Source organism: Amblyomma mixtum, chromosome 3 (genome assembly GCF_055824585.1).
Source record: "Amblyomma mixtum isolate Tamu chromosome 3, ASM5582458v1, whole genome shotgun sequence".
Classification (NCBI taxonomy): Eukaryota; Metazoa; Arthropoda; class Arachnida; order Ixodida; family Ixodidae; genus Amblyomma; species Amblyomma mixtum.
Genome location: NC_143014.1, coordinates 256,239,856 through 256,259,852, shown reverse-complemented (window position 1 = coordinate 256,259,852; position 19,997 = coordinate 256,239,856). Strand labels below are relative to the sequence as shown.

Sequence of the window (19,997 nt, the reverse complement as noted above, 5' to 3'; positions counted from 1 at the left end):
CTATTAGCCATCTAATCCAGTAACGTCTTGTGAGACAGGCACGTTGCTCTTCTCTAACGCACGCGTGGCCACTGCAGCACCGCTAGTTAGCAGTGATCTTAAATGACGTAAACTGTGCATCATCTTTGAGGGCAATATCTTTCAGCAACGACCACATGACCGTGCAGTTACTCTTTGAGAAATGAAGAACATACGCTCTCTGAGCGATTCAGTGAATGTCTTGTAGTTGTAGGGTCGGCTCGCGGGCAAGTCAAATCCCGCGCCGCTCACCGCGGGTAGTCTGGAACCCTTCTTCCCGAGTGGTGGGGCGGGGGGAGAGAGGCGAGGAGAAAGCCTTTATAAGGCGAGACCGGAGAGGCTCGCGGTCTCTTGCTCCTGGACCAGCCCTGCCAAAAGGACCACCTGACCCAGCTGCCACGACGACGACCGGCCCCCCTGATGTGAGAATAAACCCTTTGTACAAAGTCCTGCCTCGAGTGACTGCCTGTGCGTCCCCGCGCAGAGGAATTGCCCACAAATAATGGCGCCCAGCGTGCGGCTTTAAATTAACACCTTGTGGACGATTTCTCTGCCGATTTTGGGACGTGCAGCCAGACTCGTGGCAGGCCCTCTTTGTTCGGGGCCACGCCGGACCGATAGGGTTAAGGAGCGGGTCAGGCGGAATGTTCGCGGGGTAGCGACTTGTGTAGTGTTGTAAATTTGTTAGGGGTTTTGTGTTATTTATGTAGTTTTCGGGCGTTTTCTGTTGTGTATTTCCGTGTGTTTGTAGATAGATTGTTGTGTATATGAATGTTCTTGTTGCCATGAGCAGTTAGCCGGTGCGGCCGGACAGTTAGCGCGAACTATGCCTCCCAGAAAGGATGTTTCAGCCACGGCTTTGGATGGCGGGGCAGCCGGTAGTGAGATGGCCGACGCGGCGGCCGTAATAGGGGAGGTGACTGAGATGTTTGCCGCATTAGCCCGTCAGCTCGGTTCGGTGGCTGGCGCCAACCAGGCCGCAGCATCGGTAGCATCGGCGACAGCATCGCGCCCGCGGATAAATATGGAGGTCCCCTCCTTTTCCGGGTACACGGACGCGAAATCAGTCCACGAGTTTTTACAACAACTCGAGGACTACCAGACGGCTCTGGGCGCCCCAGATGACGTAGTGCTAGGGCAGGTCCTGCCTGTAGCACTCGTCGAGAGCGCGGCGCGATGGAGGCGCTGCCAGCCGACTTTCCAGTCGATGGCGGACTTCAAAGATCGTTTCCGCGCCGAGTTCTTGCCGCCTGATTATGAGCGCCGGATGCTGGATGAGCTCGCGTTGCGCACCCAACACCCAGAGGAAAGCCTCCTCGAATACGTACGCGCAATGCAGGAGCTGTACAAGAGGGCAGATCCGATGGCAACCGACCGAGATCAGGTTGCGCGTGTGATCAGGCAGTGCCATCCACGCTTCAAGCCGTATCTGCGGGGCCGCAGTTTTACAAACCTCGAGGCCCTAGCGCAGGAGGCCAAGACCGTGCAGGCGGATTTACTCGCCGAACTGCGCTACCGGCCGCCCCCCAGGCCGGCCGAATCGCTAGAACCGGGATGCGCATGGGATGGAGGCCGAGAATGCGCGATGAGGGCTCGGCGCGCCGAGGTAATGGCCGTGGAAAATCAGGCGGAACCCCCTGTTGTCCCTCGTGCGCTTGACCCGTACGCATTCGAGCAGCGGCGTCGTGCCGGTCTCACAGGCCACGCGCGGAGCGAGCGTCAGGAATGCGCGGAGAAAGGGGAGAGCCGTCCCCAACCGCTTCGTGGAACGAGGGGTCCTCCGTCTACGCGGCGGGTGAATGACCGGCTTTGCTGGAATTGCAACCAGCCCGGCCACGTGGCACGCGAATGCCAAGCTAGGCGTATGCAGGGAAACGCCAGGCGCTGGCGGTGATGTCTGGTGGCAGCGGCCTTTCACCGTCAGCGGGAGAATTTCATGGTTGTCAAGGCGCTAGTCAGGAAAAGAACTCCCGCGCCGGCGACGGGGAGGCCTTTGTCCCGCTCGCCTGTAGAACTCAGGGAGTCGTTCCGCGCTCAAGCCCTTTTATGCTAGTGCAGTTAGCGGGTCGATGCTACTCTGCACTCGTAGACACGGGCTCAACGCTGTCACTGGTCGGTGACGAGGTGTACGAGGCCTGCCGGATAGGTAACATCCGTGTCAGACCGGCCGAAACCCCGTTAAGCTTAGCAGCTGGGGCGGCAAGGGCAAAGGGAGCAGTGCGTCTTACGATGCGTTTTGACGGCAGAAAGCGGAGACATCGCTTCGTCTATCTGCCTGGCTTGTCAATACCAGTAATTCTGGGAAGGGATTTTCTCTCGAGCGAAGGCATTGTGCTCGACATGGGGGAGAATGACTATCGTTACAGCCAGCTTGGCTGCGAAGCGGTGGAAAATCAGCGCGATGCGGCGATCTCACCCCCGGGAGGACGAGCAGGTAGCGGTGCGGTTTGCAACCGACGCTACAACCTGAGGACCAGGTAGCACCCGTGTCTCTCGATCAATTATCACTCGCAGTGCTCTCGCCCTCTCAGTATGTCTTCTAGGAAGCTCCAGCGGACCGACGCCCGTGGCTCGGACTCCAGAAGGCAAGGCAGACCACCGTCGAACGGTGGCCGCCATCAAGGCGCGCCACCCGGCTGGCGGCAGGAGCCGCGCGAGTGGCGCAGGTTCCACGGCCGCGGTGGCCCCCACCGCCCGCCAAACCACATGCCTAACCACTGGAGAGCACCTCCCAGTGGTGCAGGCCAACGCAAGAGGGCCAGTGACGACCAGGCGCAGGGCCCCCCTCAGCACCCAGCCGGCGCTTCGGCCGCCGAGCAGCCGCAACCCAAGCGGCCCAGGGTCCTGCGGCACGTGGCCACCTGGACCACGGTCGCCAACGGAGCGGCCATCTCGTACTGCGCGCGGTCCAGGTGGCGGGACCAGGCGCAGCCCCTTCGCGGCGGAAGGGCGCTTGGCGGCTGCAGCGCCTTCCCCCGCTGCGCCACTGCAGAGGGGCAGCCCGGAGGAGGCGGCCCTTAGCAATCCTCCAGTCCAGCCGCCCAGACCTGCTGTCCCCGGCGGCCGAGGAGCTTTGGAGGGCGCTGCCGGCAGGGCCCCCAGCGGAGCCAGGCGCCTCGCTCCCCCAGGCGGCTCGTGAGGAGCCCGTCCAGCCAGCGGTGAGCGGCCCCCCGGCGAGCACCCCTCCCCCCTGCGACGACTCTATGGACCCGGACCCGGAGGTCGTCGAACGCCTACTGGCGGACCCCGGGACGGACGTTTGAGGGGGGGGGGGAGATGTAGGGTCGGCTCGCGGGCAAGTCAAATCCCGCGCCGCTCACCGCGGGTAGTCTGGAACCCTTCTTCCCGAGTGGTGGGGCGGGGGGAGAGAGTCGAGGAGAAAGCCTTTATAAGGCGAGACCGGAGAGGCTCGCGGTCTCTTGCTCCTGGACCAGCCCTGCCAAAAGGACCACCTGACCCAGCTGCCACGACGACGACCGGCCCCCCTGATGTGAGAATAAACCCTTTGTACAAAGTCCTGCCTCGAGTGACTGCCTGTGCGTCCCCGCGCAGAGGAATTGCCCACATAGTATAGTAGTCTTCGGATGGTCCCCAAAATCAAAATGTGGACGAACCTTTACGAAAACGTGGAGCTTCTTGCGCAGCGTGCAATGCAGGCGAAAATTTCTGGCACCGAGGAGGAGGAAACTGCGGCTTCTTAGATCTGCCTCGCTTGTCGAACGACAACTGGTGAAAGATATTGCCGTCAGGACATCATTATAATTTACGTCAGTCAAAATCGTTGCCTACAGTGGTGCTTCAAAAGAAATCATAGGAACTTAAATGCGCAGTGCAGATCATCATTGCTGCACCGTGTTTGTGCATTAATGCTGTGCCCACAGCACGATGGTGGGGCATATAAGCCGATGTGGAAAACGGGGCCACTTGCAGCGGACTCAGCATATGTGTGGAATTAAGTACTGCGACATTTTTAAAAGCTGGAGTTGGCGAGTACTAGTGGATGGGATAGGATTTGAAATTTTTTCGCGGTGTCCATATTTACTCTTGGCGCGCATGTTCCGATGGTTCAAGCGCCGCCTTTCTTGGCACGATTTCAGCCGCCATTTGGCTCCAGACTAAGTGGCACCTTCCCGCCACTCCGTCGGAGCCGAATGTTTTGCATGCCAGACCAAACACATCAGCGTCGTGTGATTTCCATGACACCTTCGATACGTCCACAGAGAGGGCTTTTACAGGCACAGACGATACCGTCCATATCTTCGTGCAAGACCACACAACATGCCACACAGCACACTTCCAGGAACATTTTATTGCAGCTTCAAACACCGTAGAGAAGCACCACACAAGGCTAGAATGACAGCCGGACCAAAAACCGGGCAGCAATGTTGGATTTCCAGTGGCACCCTCTACATCCCGCGAAATTTACGCACATCGTGACCAAGAAGTTACAGCCTAACAGCAAAAGACTGCAGATAATTTAGCGCATATTCCTTTCTTTGTTAGTTACGAAAGTTATTTTCGGCAGGCAGTTGTTTACTCGGATGGACTAAAAGCCCACCAGACAATGCTATGTTTTCGGCAACCTTGCCAAAAAATATAGGAAACAGTAAACTGGGTGAGTTTGTTACGACGCATATTCACAGCACGACCAAGCGGTCAGGGGCGTGTCCTTTTCTAGACTTTCTTTTTAATGCACGCGCATTAGGAGGGTCACGACGGCGAACACTTTCCGGCGTCTGTGTCGGAGTCCCTATGAAGCCTGCACCCACCGATCGTGGCAGGTGGCCCATAGGCGGAGTTCCCGCTCTTCCAAATGACACCTACTGCAACTCCGGCTCCAGCGATACACCGATTCTATAGACACACCGACGGTAAAGAAACGCCGGCACAATACGGTAAGGACTCTTCAGTGACAGGTGATGATGACTGGGTTCTAATGATCACAGTAGCTGAGTGAAGCTACAAGCAGTGGTAGGGGTCGTAGTGGTACTGTTCCTGCTCCAGGCTGCAGAACGATAGCACAAAGAAAGAGAAGGTAGAGATGAATTCATCAACATTTCCTCCACATCAGCCCAATTGATCGCCCGACCCCTCAATTTTATCTTTGTTTCGTCGTGCTGCAAATATGAAAATATTGTTTTATTTTCTCTTCCTCAATACGGCGCCTGATTACACCTATGCCAACAGCGGCCTACCAGAGCACTGCAGCTGGTCTGACGGAATAAAAAGGAAGCCTTTTGCAGACTCGTCCTCGAAAAAGGTGTACAGAGCGCTTCACGTGCTATGCGTGAAGCCTGTTTCACATGGAAGCGAATATGCTAGCGAAATCTGTCGCCGCGACGGAAAAACCTGTTTTGAGTCGTCGCTGCGACGAGCGGCTAGGTTTCAACAAGTTGGAAATTTTCGCAGCGACGCGCCGCTCAATCGCTCAGTCGCTTGCATGTGAACCGGCCTTAAGATGCACCTTTACCACCATGAAGATTACCTTTATCCTCCTATCGAAAAAAAAAATCTTTATAAGTATTCTCCTTTTCGGAATGACCGTTCCTCACCCCAGATATCAGAGAGTTTTAGTATAGCATACGTAGACATACGCAAATGCATAGCGAACGCTATAAAATAGCGTCATTCGTACTGCGCATGCGCCAAACGCTATTTCAAACCGAGGTTTTACGTACGTTCCCGTTACGTACGCAATTTTTCGAATTTAGCGCGCGTGCTCTTCTGTACGCCAGGAAGAATAGCGTTGTCAACATGGCGGCGCCCACGTCGCCCGCTTCGGAGAGAAATTGTCACTGTTATTGGGATGCCTACTCTCCCCGACAGCAGAACGAATGAGTGATAAACTTGCCCAATTTTGGATTCTGTGTAACGATTCCGCCGTTCCTAACCCTAACAAAACACCGCCGACTGTGGATTGGCTTGATATGGATTTTTACGCCAAGGTAGTCATAGCCTAGACAAAACTAGCCGTTTCGGCGGTCAGCTAGCCCACGACCGGACGTGGCTGGCCCGTCGCAGTGCTCGTAGCAGATGTTGGTGCTGACATCGTCGCAGTGCTCGCAGCACGACTCGTTTAGGGACGCCATTGCAACCGGCTATCTACGTGATACAACTTGGATAAGCTTGGCCATTGCCTTGGCTACGCGCGAAAAATATGACACAAAATGTTTCCACATTATAACACCACATGGCGCCCCTGTGCCCTTGGCTATCGTTGTGTTCGGGTTGTTGTACGATAAACTAAATGTGCTCTTGCGACTTCTACAGTAACCTCCCGCTAAATGCTTGCGTATAGCGTACGTAAGCGCTCATACGCTATACTAAAAGGCTCAGTTTACTAACTTTTATGTCCTGTGCATAGTGATATTTGCATGCTGTACGTGACGCCACCCCTCACAGGAAGTTGACTTAGTCACGCATGTTATTGTCTTTTCGTCAGCATCCTTAACAATGGTTTTGTGCATAAACAAAAAGTCAGCTTCAGCATCAAAAAGTTTATTTAATCAGAATCTACACGGCGCTTACAAACATCATAAATACAAAGTTAATAGAAACAAACCAAGAAAAAATCACGAAAAACAAATTATCTTCCAGAGTAGCGGTCAAAACAGCACAAAACAATTAATGCAAATAAAATGATTGTATATCTTGTAATAACTATTCACAATCACATGAGAAGGAATTAAGGTCAATACTTATAAACTACACTCGACGCAGATTTCCTTAACATCGCAAAGAAAGGAAACCAGAGCCACAGGAGGACAACGTAAAAGAAAAGTCCTATTTGCTCCAGACCCTGTTGACCAATATCTCCATAACTTCAGGAGTTTTCAGTTGCTGCAGTGACCTTCAAAAAAGGTGGGCACCTCTGCACCTGCTCAGCATTGCTTCTGTGAGAGCACTGTTGATGCTCACAGGGTGCTGGGTCTCCGCTTCCTTTTGAAAAGTTCCACGACAGCAGCCTGCTCGACATAATCTGGTTGGGTAGTCCTCGGAATGAGCTGCGGTCGTTTGGGCCATCCATGTGCAGAAGCACAGGTGAGGCCTAGTTACACCGGTGAACCTGCAGAACCAAGGCGGCCCACAGAGCGGATACCTGGTAATACAGGCGCACACAAATACAACGCGCCGCCACCACCATGAGCAACAAATGCCGTATTTTAATTTTGGAAAACACTGCAAGCCTCATTTTGATTCTCTTGTGGGACTACTGATTCTGATACTACTACAAAACCCCCTACTACTGCCGCTACTCCTACACTTACTCCTCCTACTCCTAATACTGCTGACAGTACTGCCGAGTAGTGAGTAAAATTGTAGATGGAAATGGGAGGACTGCGGCGACTAACGGCTCGCTTCGATTGAATGGTGCTTTTTTTAGACTTCTTTGGGCACCTCTGAATGTATAAAATGTGCAAGAAAAAAGGCATTTTCTAAAGGCCGAAATAAATGAATTAAAGAACGAATTAAATTCATTTATTCCTGCCGTAAGAAAAGATTATCTTTGCAGAGTACAGCTTGAGAAGATAAATTACGGAGGGCATTTAGACTACTTACCTTCTGTGAATGTTTGTCATCGTGGGCTTCTAGTTAGAGAGAGAGAGAGAGAAACTCTTTAATGAAATACAGAGAATTTAGCCGGCGTTTAAAAATCGCTGGCATGCTACTCTGCGTAGGGAGGGGAATTTGGGAGAAAAAGACAGAAGGAGAGCAGTGTGGAAAAGGTTAAAAAAACGAAGATAAAATGCAGCTATTAAATGGGCACTAAGGATGCAACGGCGAGTATTGATGTAACCTATGGAATGATGGAGTGCATAGTCCGACAAATGGGCTGACGAAGTTCACTGCATGAAGAATGCATGAAGGTAACGTGCAAGTGAATTTACAGCTTATCGAGATGTCCAATGTCTTTTAAATATGTAAATAGAAAGTTCATTGCAAGTCTCTGTTCATTGCAAGGGACCTAGAACTTTGTCCATTGTTAGGGGCACTGGGCAGAGCTTCTGCATGCAATGCTCATAGTACGCACGCTAGTTAGCATACGCAGGGCACTCAAGCAGGATATGTTCACAGTTTCTATCGAGGCACAGTTGCCACAATGCGGACTGTTCATTTGTCCAAAACGGTATCGCAAGCCATTTGTATATGCAGCATTCAGACGAAGTCCGTGATAAAGTGTTTTTTCAGATGGCAAGGAATTCTGGGTGAGAGTCTTGATCTAAGATGTGGGTCGATTGAGTGAAGAAGCAGGTACTGATGTGTCGGCAAACTCCAAAGCCGATACGTTTCTTCGGAAGCAAATCTTTTAGCCATTTGGGACACATCAGATTTCGTGAAAAAAGTTCGAATGTATCTCCGATGATGATGGCCCGCACGGGCCGCTTCATCTGCTTTTTCGTTAGCCAGAATGCAACAGTGAGCAGGTACCCACTGAAATGTCATGCAGTGGCCTGCGGCAATAGCTAAATGATGTAGATACCCGATGTCCAGGGAAACTGGCTGGTGATTCGTTTTCTTCAGCAGGTTGGCCAGGATCAGATTAGTTTCTAGTTAAATATATTTGCTTCCTAGTCAGTACTATGTAGCTAGTAACTAGAACTAATGTCTCTAAGGTCTTTCCGCTGAAGGCCTTTAGGTGAAAGGCCTTAGGGTGAAGTCGTTTAGGAAAGACCACACGGCATACGCGTGCATATAAAGCGCCGCTTTAAGCGAACCACCGCGCCACTTCCGGCTTTCAACTCCGGTGTCGCTGACTTCAATTGCGGTCCGATGATATCACTTCGGGTACCGAGAACATGGTGACATCACACAAAATTTTCGGGACCACTTTTGTGGCCAATGCAGTTTTTCGTTGTTGATGAGCTATATGAGAGTTTAGCTCTAAAAAAATTGGAGGGGATACTTGAGCTCCCCCTTAATCGCATGGCTCCGCAGCGTAATGTGTTAATTCCCATATATGCGGAGGGTCTTTTCCTACTTTACATTCACAGATCCCTGGGAGTGCTCACATATCCCCTTTGCGCATTGGGGCTGCGATTAAGTGATGCGCCACTGCCCTGCGATGGCAGGTGCTCCCAGCGGTGGGCCATCTGCAACCCAGGATACTCTTCCCGAGTGAGCAATCATTAATTTTGCTGCCACCTGCTACGGTGGGCAGGTTGTGATGACACCTCAAGGTCAGCTGATGGAGGTGGCCCACCTGCATCCTAGTTTGCTCTCTGGGTGCAGCCTGCCGGAGTCATGCCAGTGAATTTTCGGTTACAACGACGACACCGGATTTTTTGGTGAACGGGGTCTTTAACGCTATCGGGTTAAAACACTTGCCTACTGTGCGAAGTGAGCGCATGTTGAAGAACCCGAGGTGGTATAAACTAGACCGGAGCCCTACACTACGTCGTCCCTCATAGTCTGTGTGTAGCTGACAATTTCGTTTTCCTACACAAAGGCATCACACGAGGGCAGAGTAACGTGACCTTATGACGTCATCCCGACTTGCCCACTGAAGCTGGTGGCAATTAATGACTCGTCGAGAAATGTCACGTCACAATGTGTCGTTACCCCAACCCGTCCACCGGGTTGTCAGCAAACAGCCTTCTGTCATACTTGGATGCAAATGTTGGCATCGTCACACAAAAGCTGATGCCTGCTGCTGCAGCTAGCAGCCCGAATATAGCGCTTAATGGAGAGAAAGTTTCAAAGAAACTGACGAAAGCATACACAAAAGGTGCAACCAAACCTGTGACAAATGTGAAATCAAATTCTAGTGCATTTCACTCTCAAGGTGACTTAAGCGTCGCTCTAGTTTTATTGTCCTGCTTTGAAAAATTGTGCTACTCAAGGAGCACCGATTTAACCGCTCAGTGATGTATCATTTGTCTATCTTCTTTGCAGGGCTCTTTGGGACACTGTAACGCATAATAACATTCTGAACAAAAAGGAAATAACATTAGCTGTAATAAGCATTTGCACACGAATGCTTAAAACACGATGCGCTCAGGTAAGCTCAAGTAACAATTCGTATTTTAACGAATTGTTAAAACGAGAAGCCTTCAAGAAACCGCGGTAGAGGACAGAAGTGCTATCGAACGCAATCTTAGCTGCGGTCAGCGTCAAGTCCTCCCCCACCACTGTGGTTCTTCCAACCAGCTGAGATCCTGTGCGCCTCGCGCCCCGGCTACTGAAGAACAGTCCCTTCTTCCAAAAGGACTAGGTCAGAGCCCTTGCCTCAGCCTGGATGCTTCCTATGGATTGAAGGAACCGTTTGGAAGGGAGTGGCCGAACAAATGGAGAAAAGGAGGCGGGAACAGTGGTTTAATTTTCGCAGCCACGATACTCTTCAGGTCATGGGGGCCTCGTGCGATACATCCGCGGCCTATGTAATGCTGCACAGTTTTTGCCTATATTGACATATACTACATCGTCCGCCCAAATCCTGTGCAGTTGCATTTCTCTTTGAACGTAACATTATGCCTTACGGTTAATGGCCTTCACCTCTGGTGACAAGGGAAACCAACCATAACTGGAAAAAAAAAGCAATAACTGACTAGCGTTTGCCCTAGATAGTATGCTGCTTGCGAATGTCTGCAGTCTTCTTTATCACAGCTCCAGGACAGTGGTCAATGCGAATGTGGAATATCCGTTCTTCAATACAGAGCTTCGTTCGGATGTTTTTCCTAGCACGGTGTGCACTGCTTACGGCTTGCACATTGTAAAATATTAACTTTCTACTGTCATCCACCACGTTTGTAGCCGTCGAACTTTTCGCTCGAGAAATTCTGCAGACTGATCAGTCAGTTCAAGTCCCAATATAGCTGGATATCATCTCTGTCCTTAACCGACGTACAGGCAAACGAGTAAACCGTAGCAGTTTGTAACTAATTATGCAATACACGTTTTGAGGTCCAGGACAAGGAGACTAGCCTGCGAATGCAATGAAGTGTAGGAAGGCGCAAATCGTACTGCATGATGCGTGTGCGCCATCACATAAGCAACCCCATTTTAATGTATGTTGTCTGGCATGTAGAGGATGCCTTCACCCGAAACTCTGGGCATGGGGGCTAACAGTATTTGACAATTCAGGAAGCGCTACATCATTTGTAGCTCATGGCCCTTGAAGGAGCAATTTCGATTCGTCGAGTCAAGGACTGCACAGCTGTCATCTAATATTGCCTGTGCGCCGCCGCGGTGGCTCAGTGGTTATGGCGCTCGGCTGCTGACCCGAAAGACGCGGGTTCAATCCCGGCCGCGGCGGTCGAATTTCGATGGAGGCGAAATTATAGAGGCCCGTGTACTGTGGGATGTCAGTGCACGTTAAGGAACCCCAGGTGGTCGCAATTTCCGAAGCCCTTTACTACGACATCCCTCATAGCATCAGTCGCTTTGCGGCATTAAACCCCAATATACCATACCATACCATACCATACCATACCATACCATACCATACCATACCATACCAATATTGCATGTATTTTCCATCAACCAGGAGTTGCATGTTGAGAACTGCGCAGCTGCGTCTACAGCGCCAGGTTAGGTATGTATAGAGTAACACGCCGTGAAATACCATTGCTTACAGTGTAAGAGGATGTTGTGGCTCAGCAGAACCTAGGTCGTTTTGCAACGTCCAACAGAGGTTCAGGCCAAACGTTCGGGCTGCGAGCGAGCTTCACACCTCTGAATCATATTCTTTAACCAGAGTTTGTCACAGTGAGCGAGAGCGGCTGCTATGCTACAGTTACCTCCAGGCGAAAAAGGAGTCATCCTGCCGGCTTAGGGAACGTGCACGATAGGCGGATCGTAGTACTGCTTGAGGTGGCGGACGTGCAGTGTTTCATGGCCGCGATGGCGCACATCTTGGGGCGTTGAAAGTGGTTCAGTAATGTAGTTCGCTGGAGAGGTCTGGCCGATAACACGGGCTTTGGTACATTGAAAAGAGTTTCGCGGAGAGACCGGGACCGGTCGACGGAAAACAAAGCCACACGAGCGATTCTTGGGTATATAGGATGTAAGTGAGCAGGTAGGGGCTCGAAGGAGCTTCTGGCGAATTTGATCTTACGTTGTAAGAGAGCGGGCAAGCTGGCGGCATTCTTCAGCATATGTCGCTGCTTGAGAAAGGGTCAGAGACTCGGACACATCAGGGTGATACGGAAGCATGGTATTCATGATACGGGCAGGCTTGCGGCCGTAACAAAGGAAGAAGGGAGAAAAACCAGTTGTCCTGTGTGTGGCAGTGTTGTAGCCACATATTACAATGTTACAGAATGCTTATGGCCAGATCGATAGAATACCTCAACCTCGTATTCTTGTAAGCTGTTGTGTCCCCTTATTGCTTTTGTGTGTGTGCGCCCCCGCATCCTCCTCCTAACGACCACTCGCATCCTCCTCCTAACGACCACTCGCATCCTCCTCCTGTTTTGGGAAGCCACTCCCTCCCGTGGACGCTTCTCCGCTCCCTCCTTTCTTCGGGCGGCCAGTTCGGCTCCTGCCTCGGTCGACGCTGGTCGCACCCTCATCGGCTTTAAATAAACGAAGTCTTAAAGTACCCTGTGCGTCTTTCGCTGCATTCAACACAGCGACCGGACACGACAGTGGCGACGAGAAAGTGGATTCGACCCGCGCTACGCAACGCTATTGACAAGCCATGGCTACGCGAGGGTTTCCCAATCAGATACCAGAATTCAACGGCTCATCGTGGTCATCGTGGGTTGGACGCCTTCAGTTCTACTTTGAAGCTAACAACATCACAGACCCAGCCTTGAAGAGGGCCAACCTGCTGACGCTGTGCGGGGAGCAGACCTACGATACTGTCTGCGCCCTTATTCAGCCAAGCACACCAGCGGCAGTGTCTTACGACGACATCGTAAAAGCGCTGCAAAAGCACTACGACCCAAGGCCATCCGAGGTCTACAGCCGGGCTCGCTTCCAACGACGAGATCAACTGGGAGGAGAAACTGTGAGCGCCTACGTAGCCGCGCTCAAGAAGCTCGCTGCCGACTGCAATTTTGGAACGCTGTCGACAACAGCTACCGGGCAGGAGGGAGACGCAGCTTCTTCTGCTAACACCACCATGCTTCCCTTGGACGTGATGTTACGCGACAGATTTGTGTGCGGACTGAGTGACGAGTCACTGCAGCAGCGCCTGTTCGCTGAGAAGGACCTCACATTCAGCAAAGCTTACGACATCGCCGTTCGAGCGGAGAGCGCCGGTCACCAGCAGAGAGGGATTCGCCGGAACACCGAGCCGGTACACCAGACAAGCAACCAGGTGCGCAAGCCTTCTGTTGTTGTAAAATCGGTCAAAAAGGCACAACGCTGCTGGCGGTGTGACGACCAACACAACCCCCAGGGATGTCGATTCCAGTCAGCCACGTGTAATTTTTGCCACAAGCGAGGGCATATCGAAAGAGCATGCATTACGAAACGGAGACTTGCCAAGATAAAGTCACCTTCCCAGCCTAATCACAGCGTCAACGCCTCAGAGAATACGCCGCTATCTGATCTCCATGGAACAACATCAGCAACACCATCTGTGTTGTACGACCTGAACACCATGAATCTCGGCACGCGACCGAAGATTTTTACAGAAGTAAGCGTACATCACCAGCTGATTAAGTTCGAGGTGGACTCCGGCGCGGCCTGTACTCTGATCAGTGAGGACACGTTCCGAACTTCATGGCCATCTGACGCACCCGCCCTGCAACAAGACGACACGCACCTGCGAACGTGGTCAGGACAGAATCTGCCACTATTGGGCTCTGCCAACGTGCAGGTTAACTACAACGGCCAGACCCATACGCTACCTCTGCTTGTTGTGAAGGGCACAGGATCAAGCCTTCTAGGGAGAAATTGGTTTTCTCCACTAGGCGTGATGATATGCGGCATACACCAGACGCCGAGCCAGAACATGGTTGAGCAACTGCAAGAGAAATACGAAAGAGTATTCTCGGAAGAGATTCCAGGAAACGAAGGGCCCCCGGTCACACTGGAGTTGTTGGACAACGCGCAACCCAAATTTCTGAAGGCCAGGCCGGTGCCGTTTGCTCTCCGAGATTCAGTTGAAAAAGAGTTGGACAAACTGGAGCAGCAAGGTGTCATCGAGCCGACGCAGCATTCAGAATGGGCCACACCACTTGTCGTAGTTCGCAAGAAGAACGGAACCATACGCCTCTGCGGAGACTACCGGAGCACCGTCAATCTTGCGACTAAAGCGTCCTCTTACCCGCTACCGACACCTGAAGAAGTATTCAGTGTACTGCGTGGCGCAAGAGTCTTCAGCACATTGGACCTCACCCAGGCGTATCAGCAGCTGAAGGTGAGCGAGTCAACTGCTGAATTATTGGCAATTAACACACTGAAAGGCTTGTACAAAGTCAAGCGACTGCCTTTTGGCGTAGCTGCAGCCCCGGCCATATTTCAAAAATTCATTGAGACAGTGCTTCAGGGCATCCCAGGAGTTTGTGTCTACCTTGACGATGTCATCATCAGTGGCACTTCCACTGAAGAGCATGCAGTGCGCCTAGAGCTCGTTCTCGAAAGGCTAGCAAACGCTAATTTGTGCATAAGCAAATCGAAGTGCTGTTTTGCGGTGCCAGAGGTGCAATTTCTGGGACACCGAATTAATGCGGAAGGCATTCACCCTACCGAGGACAAAGTGCGAGCGATCACAGAAGCACGAGCTCCAACAAACAAGCAGGAGCTACAGGCTTTTCTCGGACTCTTGACGTTCTACGACCGGTTCTTGGAACAAAGAGCTACCGTGGCCAACGACTTATACCAACTCCTTCGGAAAGATGTGACATGGACATGGTCGCCACGCCATCAGCGGTCATTCGATGCCCTGAAAGACCTGATTCGAAGATGTACAGTCCTCCGCCACTACGACGAAAGGAAGCCTCTGCTTTTGGCTTGCGACGCATCACCGTACGGAGTCGGCGCGGTTCTATCGCAAACTGACGAGCAAGGAAGGGAAGCTCCCATCGCCTTCGCCTCACGTACGTTGTCGCAAGCAGAACGCAACTACGCGCAACTTGACAAAGAAGGGCTAGCCATCGTCTACGCGGCGACACATTTTCACCAGTACATTGCCGGCCGGAAGGTGACCTTTATAACCGATCACCGACCGCTATTGGGCATTCTGGGACCACAAAGGCCTATGCCACCAACTTTGTCTCCGCGAATGACACGTTGGTGCATCAAACTCTCAGCGTACGACTACGCTCTGGTCTACCGCAATGGGAGTAAACATCAAAACGCCGATGCGCTAAGCCGTCTGCCACTAGACGCAACTGTTGACGAACCATTTCCACCAGGAGACGTTCTGATGTTCGAAGCACTGCCAGAACCTCCGCTTACAGCAGGCACAGTTGCAGCATCTACGCAGAAGTGCGCAGCTCTCCGGCTAGTTTACACAGCTGTTCAACAAGGCAACGTGCATAAACTCAAAGGGGACAACTTCGACGCTTACCGCAGGCGAGCTACAGAGTTGAGCACCCATCGCGGCTGCATCATATTTGGGTCCCGAGTTGTGATGCCGAGAGAACTACGCGCACAAGCTATGTCTCTCATCCACGCCGGACATCGGGGCATCGTTGCAATGAAAAAGTGTGCCAGAAGCTACATGTGGTGGCCTGGCATTGACAACGACATCGAAACAGTGGTGCGAGAATGCAAGCCTTGCCAGAGCAGCCGGAGCGCCCCGCCGAAAGCTCCTGTCCCAGAATGGGAAAAGCCAGACACACCATGGCACACACTGCACATTGATTTTGCAGGACCAATTGAGGGCTGCACTTTCCTTGTGGTCGTAGATGCCTACACAAAGTGGCTTGAGATAAGGCAAATGGGACAGACGACTTCGGCAGCAGTCATTGACAACCTCCGATCACTATTTGCAACATTCGGCCTGCCGCGCAAGGTAGTGTCGGACAACGGAACACCGTTTGTGTCTGCGGAGATCCTCAAGTTTTATCGCGACAACGGGATCTCATCAGTTACATCGGCCCCCTACCACCCAGCGACAAACGGACAAGCCGAGCGCTACGTAGCCGAGCTAAAACGCGCCCTTGAAAGAGATCAGACAGGCTCGCTGCAGCGCCGCCTTGCGCGCTTTCTCTTCAAGCAGCACACGACGGTTCAGAGCACAACAGGCGAGACCCCCTCGAAAATGATGTTCGAGCGTGAAATGCGAACCCAGCTCACAGCCATCCTCCCCGAGCCAAAGGCAGAGACGTTCCGGGAAGAAAAAGCAATTCCGCGCTGCGGCACGCTTAATGAGGGGCAGCGCGTCCTCGCCCGACAGTTTCTGAAAAAGCCACGCTGGGAGGAAGCTACAATTGTCAGACGCATAGGCCTGCGCTCTTGGCTCGTCAACATACATGGCACAGTAGCACGCCGACATCTCAACCAGCTGCGTAGATTTACGACGCCGTCTGAGAGCTGTCCGCCAGCGGAGAGAACACGTGCACCATCTTCCCACATAGCCTGACACCTCTTCCCGGAAGAAGAGACTTCGCCCAGGACAGACCTAGGAGACACAGCGAACAACAGCCAGCCTACAAGTGTTTCTCCCCCGAGCACACAAAGCCAGCGCGCCTCCACGCGTGAGCGCCGACCCCCTGCACGATACCAGGCAACTTTCTAAGGGGGAAGGAAGTGTTGTGTCCCCTTATTGCTTTTGTGTGTGTGCGCCCCCGCATCCTCCTCCTAACGACCACTCGCATCCTCCTCCTAACGACCACTCGCATCCTCCTCCTGTTTTGGGAAGCCACTCCCTCCCGTGGACGCTTCTCCGCTCCCTCCTTTCTTCGGGCGGCCAGTTCGGCTCCTGCCTCGGTCGACGCTGGTCGCACCCTCATCGGCTTTAAATAAACGAAGTCTTAAAGTACCGTGTGCGTCTTTCGCTGCATTCAACACAGCGACCGGACACGACAGTGTGTGCGCCCCCGCATCCTCCTCCTAACGACCACTCGCATCCTCCTCCTAACGACCACTCGCATCCTCCTCCTGTTTTGGGAAGCCACTCCCTCCCGTGGACGCTTCTCCGCTCCCTCCTTTCTTCGGGCGGCCAGTTCGGCTCCTGCCTCGGTCGACGCTGGTCGCACCCTCATCGTCTTTAAATAAACGAAGTCTTAAAGTACCGTGTGCGTCTTTCGCTGCATTCAACACAGCGACCGGACACGACATAAGCATAGCGCCCAACCAGCAAGTCGGCCAGAGGGGTCTATGAGGGAGAACAAGAAGCAGAGGAATCGGTAACGACAGAGATTGGGCGACCATATATAATGCCACCTTGTGTTCTCAGGTGGCGCATGAAAGTGACGACGTTGAAGTATATCGTGCTGGCTAGCTGCCGTATTCTGTCTGTCAGTGACCTATCGTCATATCTTCCCTGTATGTATGTACGGTCAGAACTCTCCAAAATCACAAATGATCGCCAAGCATTCCTTTTCCGTACGGAATAGTTCCTTTGGGCTTTTGTCAAAGTGCAGCTGGCATACGAAACATGTCCGGAGAATCCGCGTTTCCGTTGTGCCAAAACTGCACCGAGGCCCACACCGGCGATATCAGCGTGAATTTCAGTGTGTTGACTGGAGTTGAAATGGCGGAGGATCAGAGGGGACACAAGCAGGCGCCGAGGCGGGGAGAAGGCCGCATCGTAGGCTGATGTCCAAGACGAGAGGTTGGGGGTCGCCGGCAAGCAGCTTAGTAAGAGGAAGCACGATGGAAGCGAAATTGTACCCGAAGCGGCGGAAATAAGAGCACAGCCCGATGAAGCTGCGCAGCTCTTTCAATGAAGTAGGTTGAGGGAACTCGGCGACTGATGCAGTTTGGCAGGATGGAAAGAACGCCTTCTTTGGATACGACGTGGACCAAGATGGTAAGCTGCTGGGCAGCGAAGCAGCACTTCTTCAAGCCGGCTTCGGTCAGACATTGCAAGGACACGCTCGAGGCGGACCAGGTGGGACGACAAGCCACTAGAAAAGACGACGACATCGTCCAGGTAACAGAGACACATGTACCACTTGCGTCTGCTGAGAATTGTGTCCTTCAAACGCTGGAATGTGGCCGGCGCTTTGCAAAAGCCGAACGGCATGACGCAAAATTCGTAGAGGCCGTCGTGCGTAACAAAGGCCGTCTTTTGCAGATCAGCAGTAGCCGGGGGCACCTTCCAATAGCCGGAGCGCAGGTCCTGTGAGGAAAATAATCCCGCGCCTTGCAGGCAGTCTAGGGCATCGTCTACACGGGGAAGTCGATGCATATCCTTGCGCGTAATCTTATTGAGTCAACGGTAATCAACGCAAAGGTGGACTTATCCGTCCGTCTTCCCCACGAGAACTACGAGGAAGGCCCAGGGGCTGTGGGAAGGCTGGATGACCCGCGCATGTCGTCCACGCGCGAAGGGGCATGCGCGCCGGTGTTGATGCAGTGAGTGACGACGGATGTGCGGCCTAGAGAGGTTACGGGAAGTAGAAGGACGGCTGGAAACGCGGAAGTAATGCGACGAGCTGAGCGCGTTCGGCTGGTGACAGGCTGGCAGCGATAGATCGGGAAAAAAAAAACAAAATATGTATTGGTTTGGCGCAGCAGCAGGCGAACCGATGGCATCTATCTGTATAGAGGCAAAATCGTCAGGGGCGGAGCAGGTAAGAGCGTGATCGAGTGATTCGACATGTCCCAGGCATTTGCCACGGAGAAGCGTTGATGGGCAAGAAAATGGGTTCGTGTCATGAACTGCGCTGGGGTCATCGCAGACAGAAGAGCGAACGGAAGGATGAGACAGCGACGGCGGGCAGCGGCGTCAGTCGCATTGAAGAGAGCAGTCGAATCAGAACCGCAGGCGCAAAAGAGGGGGACCAGGGCTTTAGAGAAGGCAGGGAGGTCAGTATCTTCAGTGACTAGCATATTAGCGGCTCGGGGTGAGGTGTCGCATGGCAGGGCGGGATAAAGCGGAGACAATTCAAGGCTTGTACGGGCAGACTCGATGATCGCACGATGAAGGGTGATAAAGTCGCAGCCCAGAATTACATCGTGAGAACAGCTCGACAGCACGAAAAACTGGGCGACGTACACGATGTCCTGCATAAGAATCTGAGATGTGCACGCCGCCAGAGGTTGAATGCGGTGCGAGCTTGCAGTGCGGAGGAAAATATTCGAAACAGGCGTCGTCACTTTACGTAGCCTTCGGCAAAGGCTGGTGCTAATACCTGATGCAGCAGCACCCATGTCCACAAGGGTGAGAACGGCGATGCCATCAACGAACACTTCGACAACAGTGCTGGGGGAAGACGGAGGATTTGGACAGTTTGATAGAAACGCAGTTCCTGCCTCCAAAATTGAGGCTGTTAGCGGGAAGGAGGGAAGGAGAGCGGCGGCGCATGGGAGAGAGAGATCGGCGTGAGAGCAGGAGAAACGGCCAAGGTGGAAGGAGTCCGCAGAGGGCAAGAGGAAATGAGCAGCGAAGGAATGGGGGCTATCTGGCTGGTGACTTCGGGCATAACGGGCATCGGAGCTAAGGTGTAGCTACGGAGCTCCAAAATGAGAGAGGAAACGTGCAGCAGACTCCACCAAATGTAAGAGCGGGTTGTGGCTCAGCAGACCCTAGATCGCTCTGCAACGTCCAACAAAGGTTCAGGCCAAACGTGCGGGTTGCGAGCGAGCTTTAAGCCTCTGGATTGTCGTCTTCTTTAACTAATAACAGTGAGCGAATGCGGCTGCTACGCTACAACACAAATTGTACCGCACCCGGAGTTTTATGGACGCAGAGAAAGGCCACGGAAGAAGCGCTGTGCGTCGTCTTGTTGCACTGCAGCCTGTGTTGAGATGATGTATGAAGACCCACAATGATCCACGCTTTTGATCGCTGTGAGCATTATTTTCCAGAACAGCCGCAGGTGCATCTTCGAGGTCACACATCACCGGCGCACGAGCGCGGCTTATCCGAACTGCGACCTTTGGGCTCCGGAAAACGCGCCGCGATAAATAAG

General features: G+C 52.8%; 1 protein-coding gene across 1 annotated transcript; it reads left to right on the top strand.

The window, feature by feature from the left end:
* The first annotated feature begins 284 nt into the window (after window positions 1–284).
* On the top strand, window positions 285–3,252 carry LOC149354467 (uncharacterized). Its single transcript, XM_089583337.1, has 2 exons — window positions 285–440; window positions 2,550–3,252. The coding sequence occupies exon 2, from the start codon at window positions 2,551–2,553 to the stop codon at window positions 3,037–3,039; it is 489 nt and encodes a 162-aa protein (XP_089439463.1). The 5' UTR covers window positions 285–440; window position 2,550; the 3' UTR covers window positions 3,040–3,252.
* Window positions 3,253–19,997: the final 16,745 nt, after the last annotated feature.

Excerpts from the sequence above, each read along its gene's own strand:
- LOC149354467 (XM_089583337.1), top strand. The coding sequence starts at position 2,551 with ATGTCTTCTAGGAAGCTCCAGCGGACCGACGCCCGTGGCTCGGACTCC.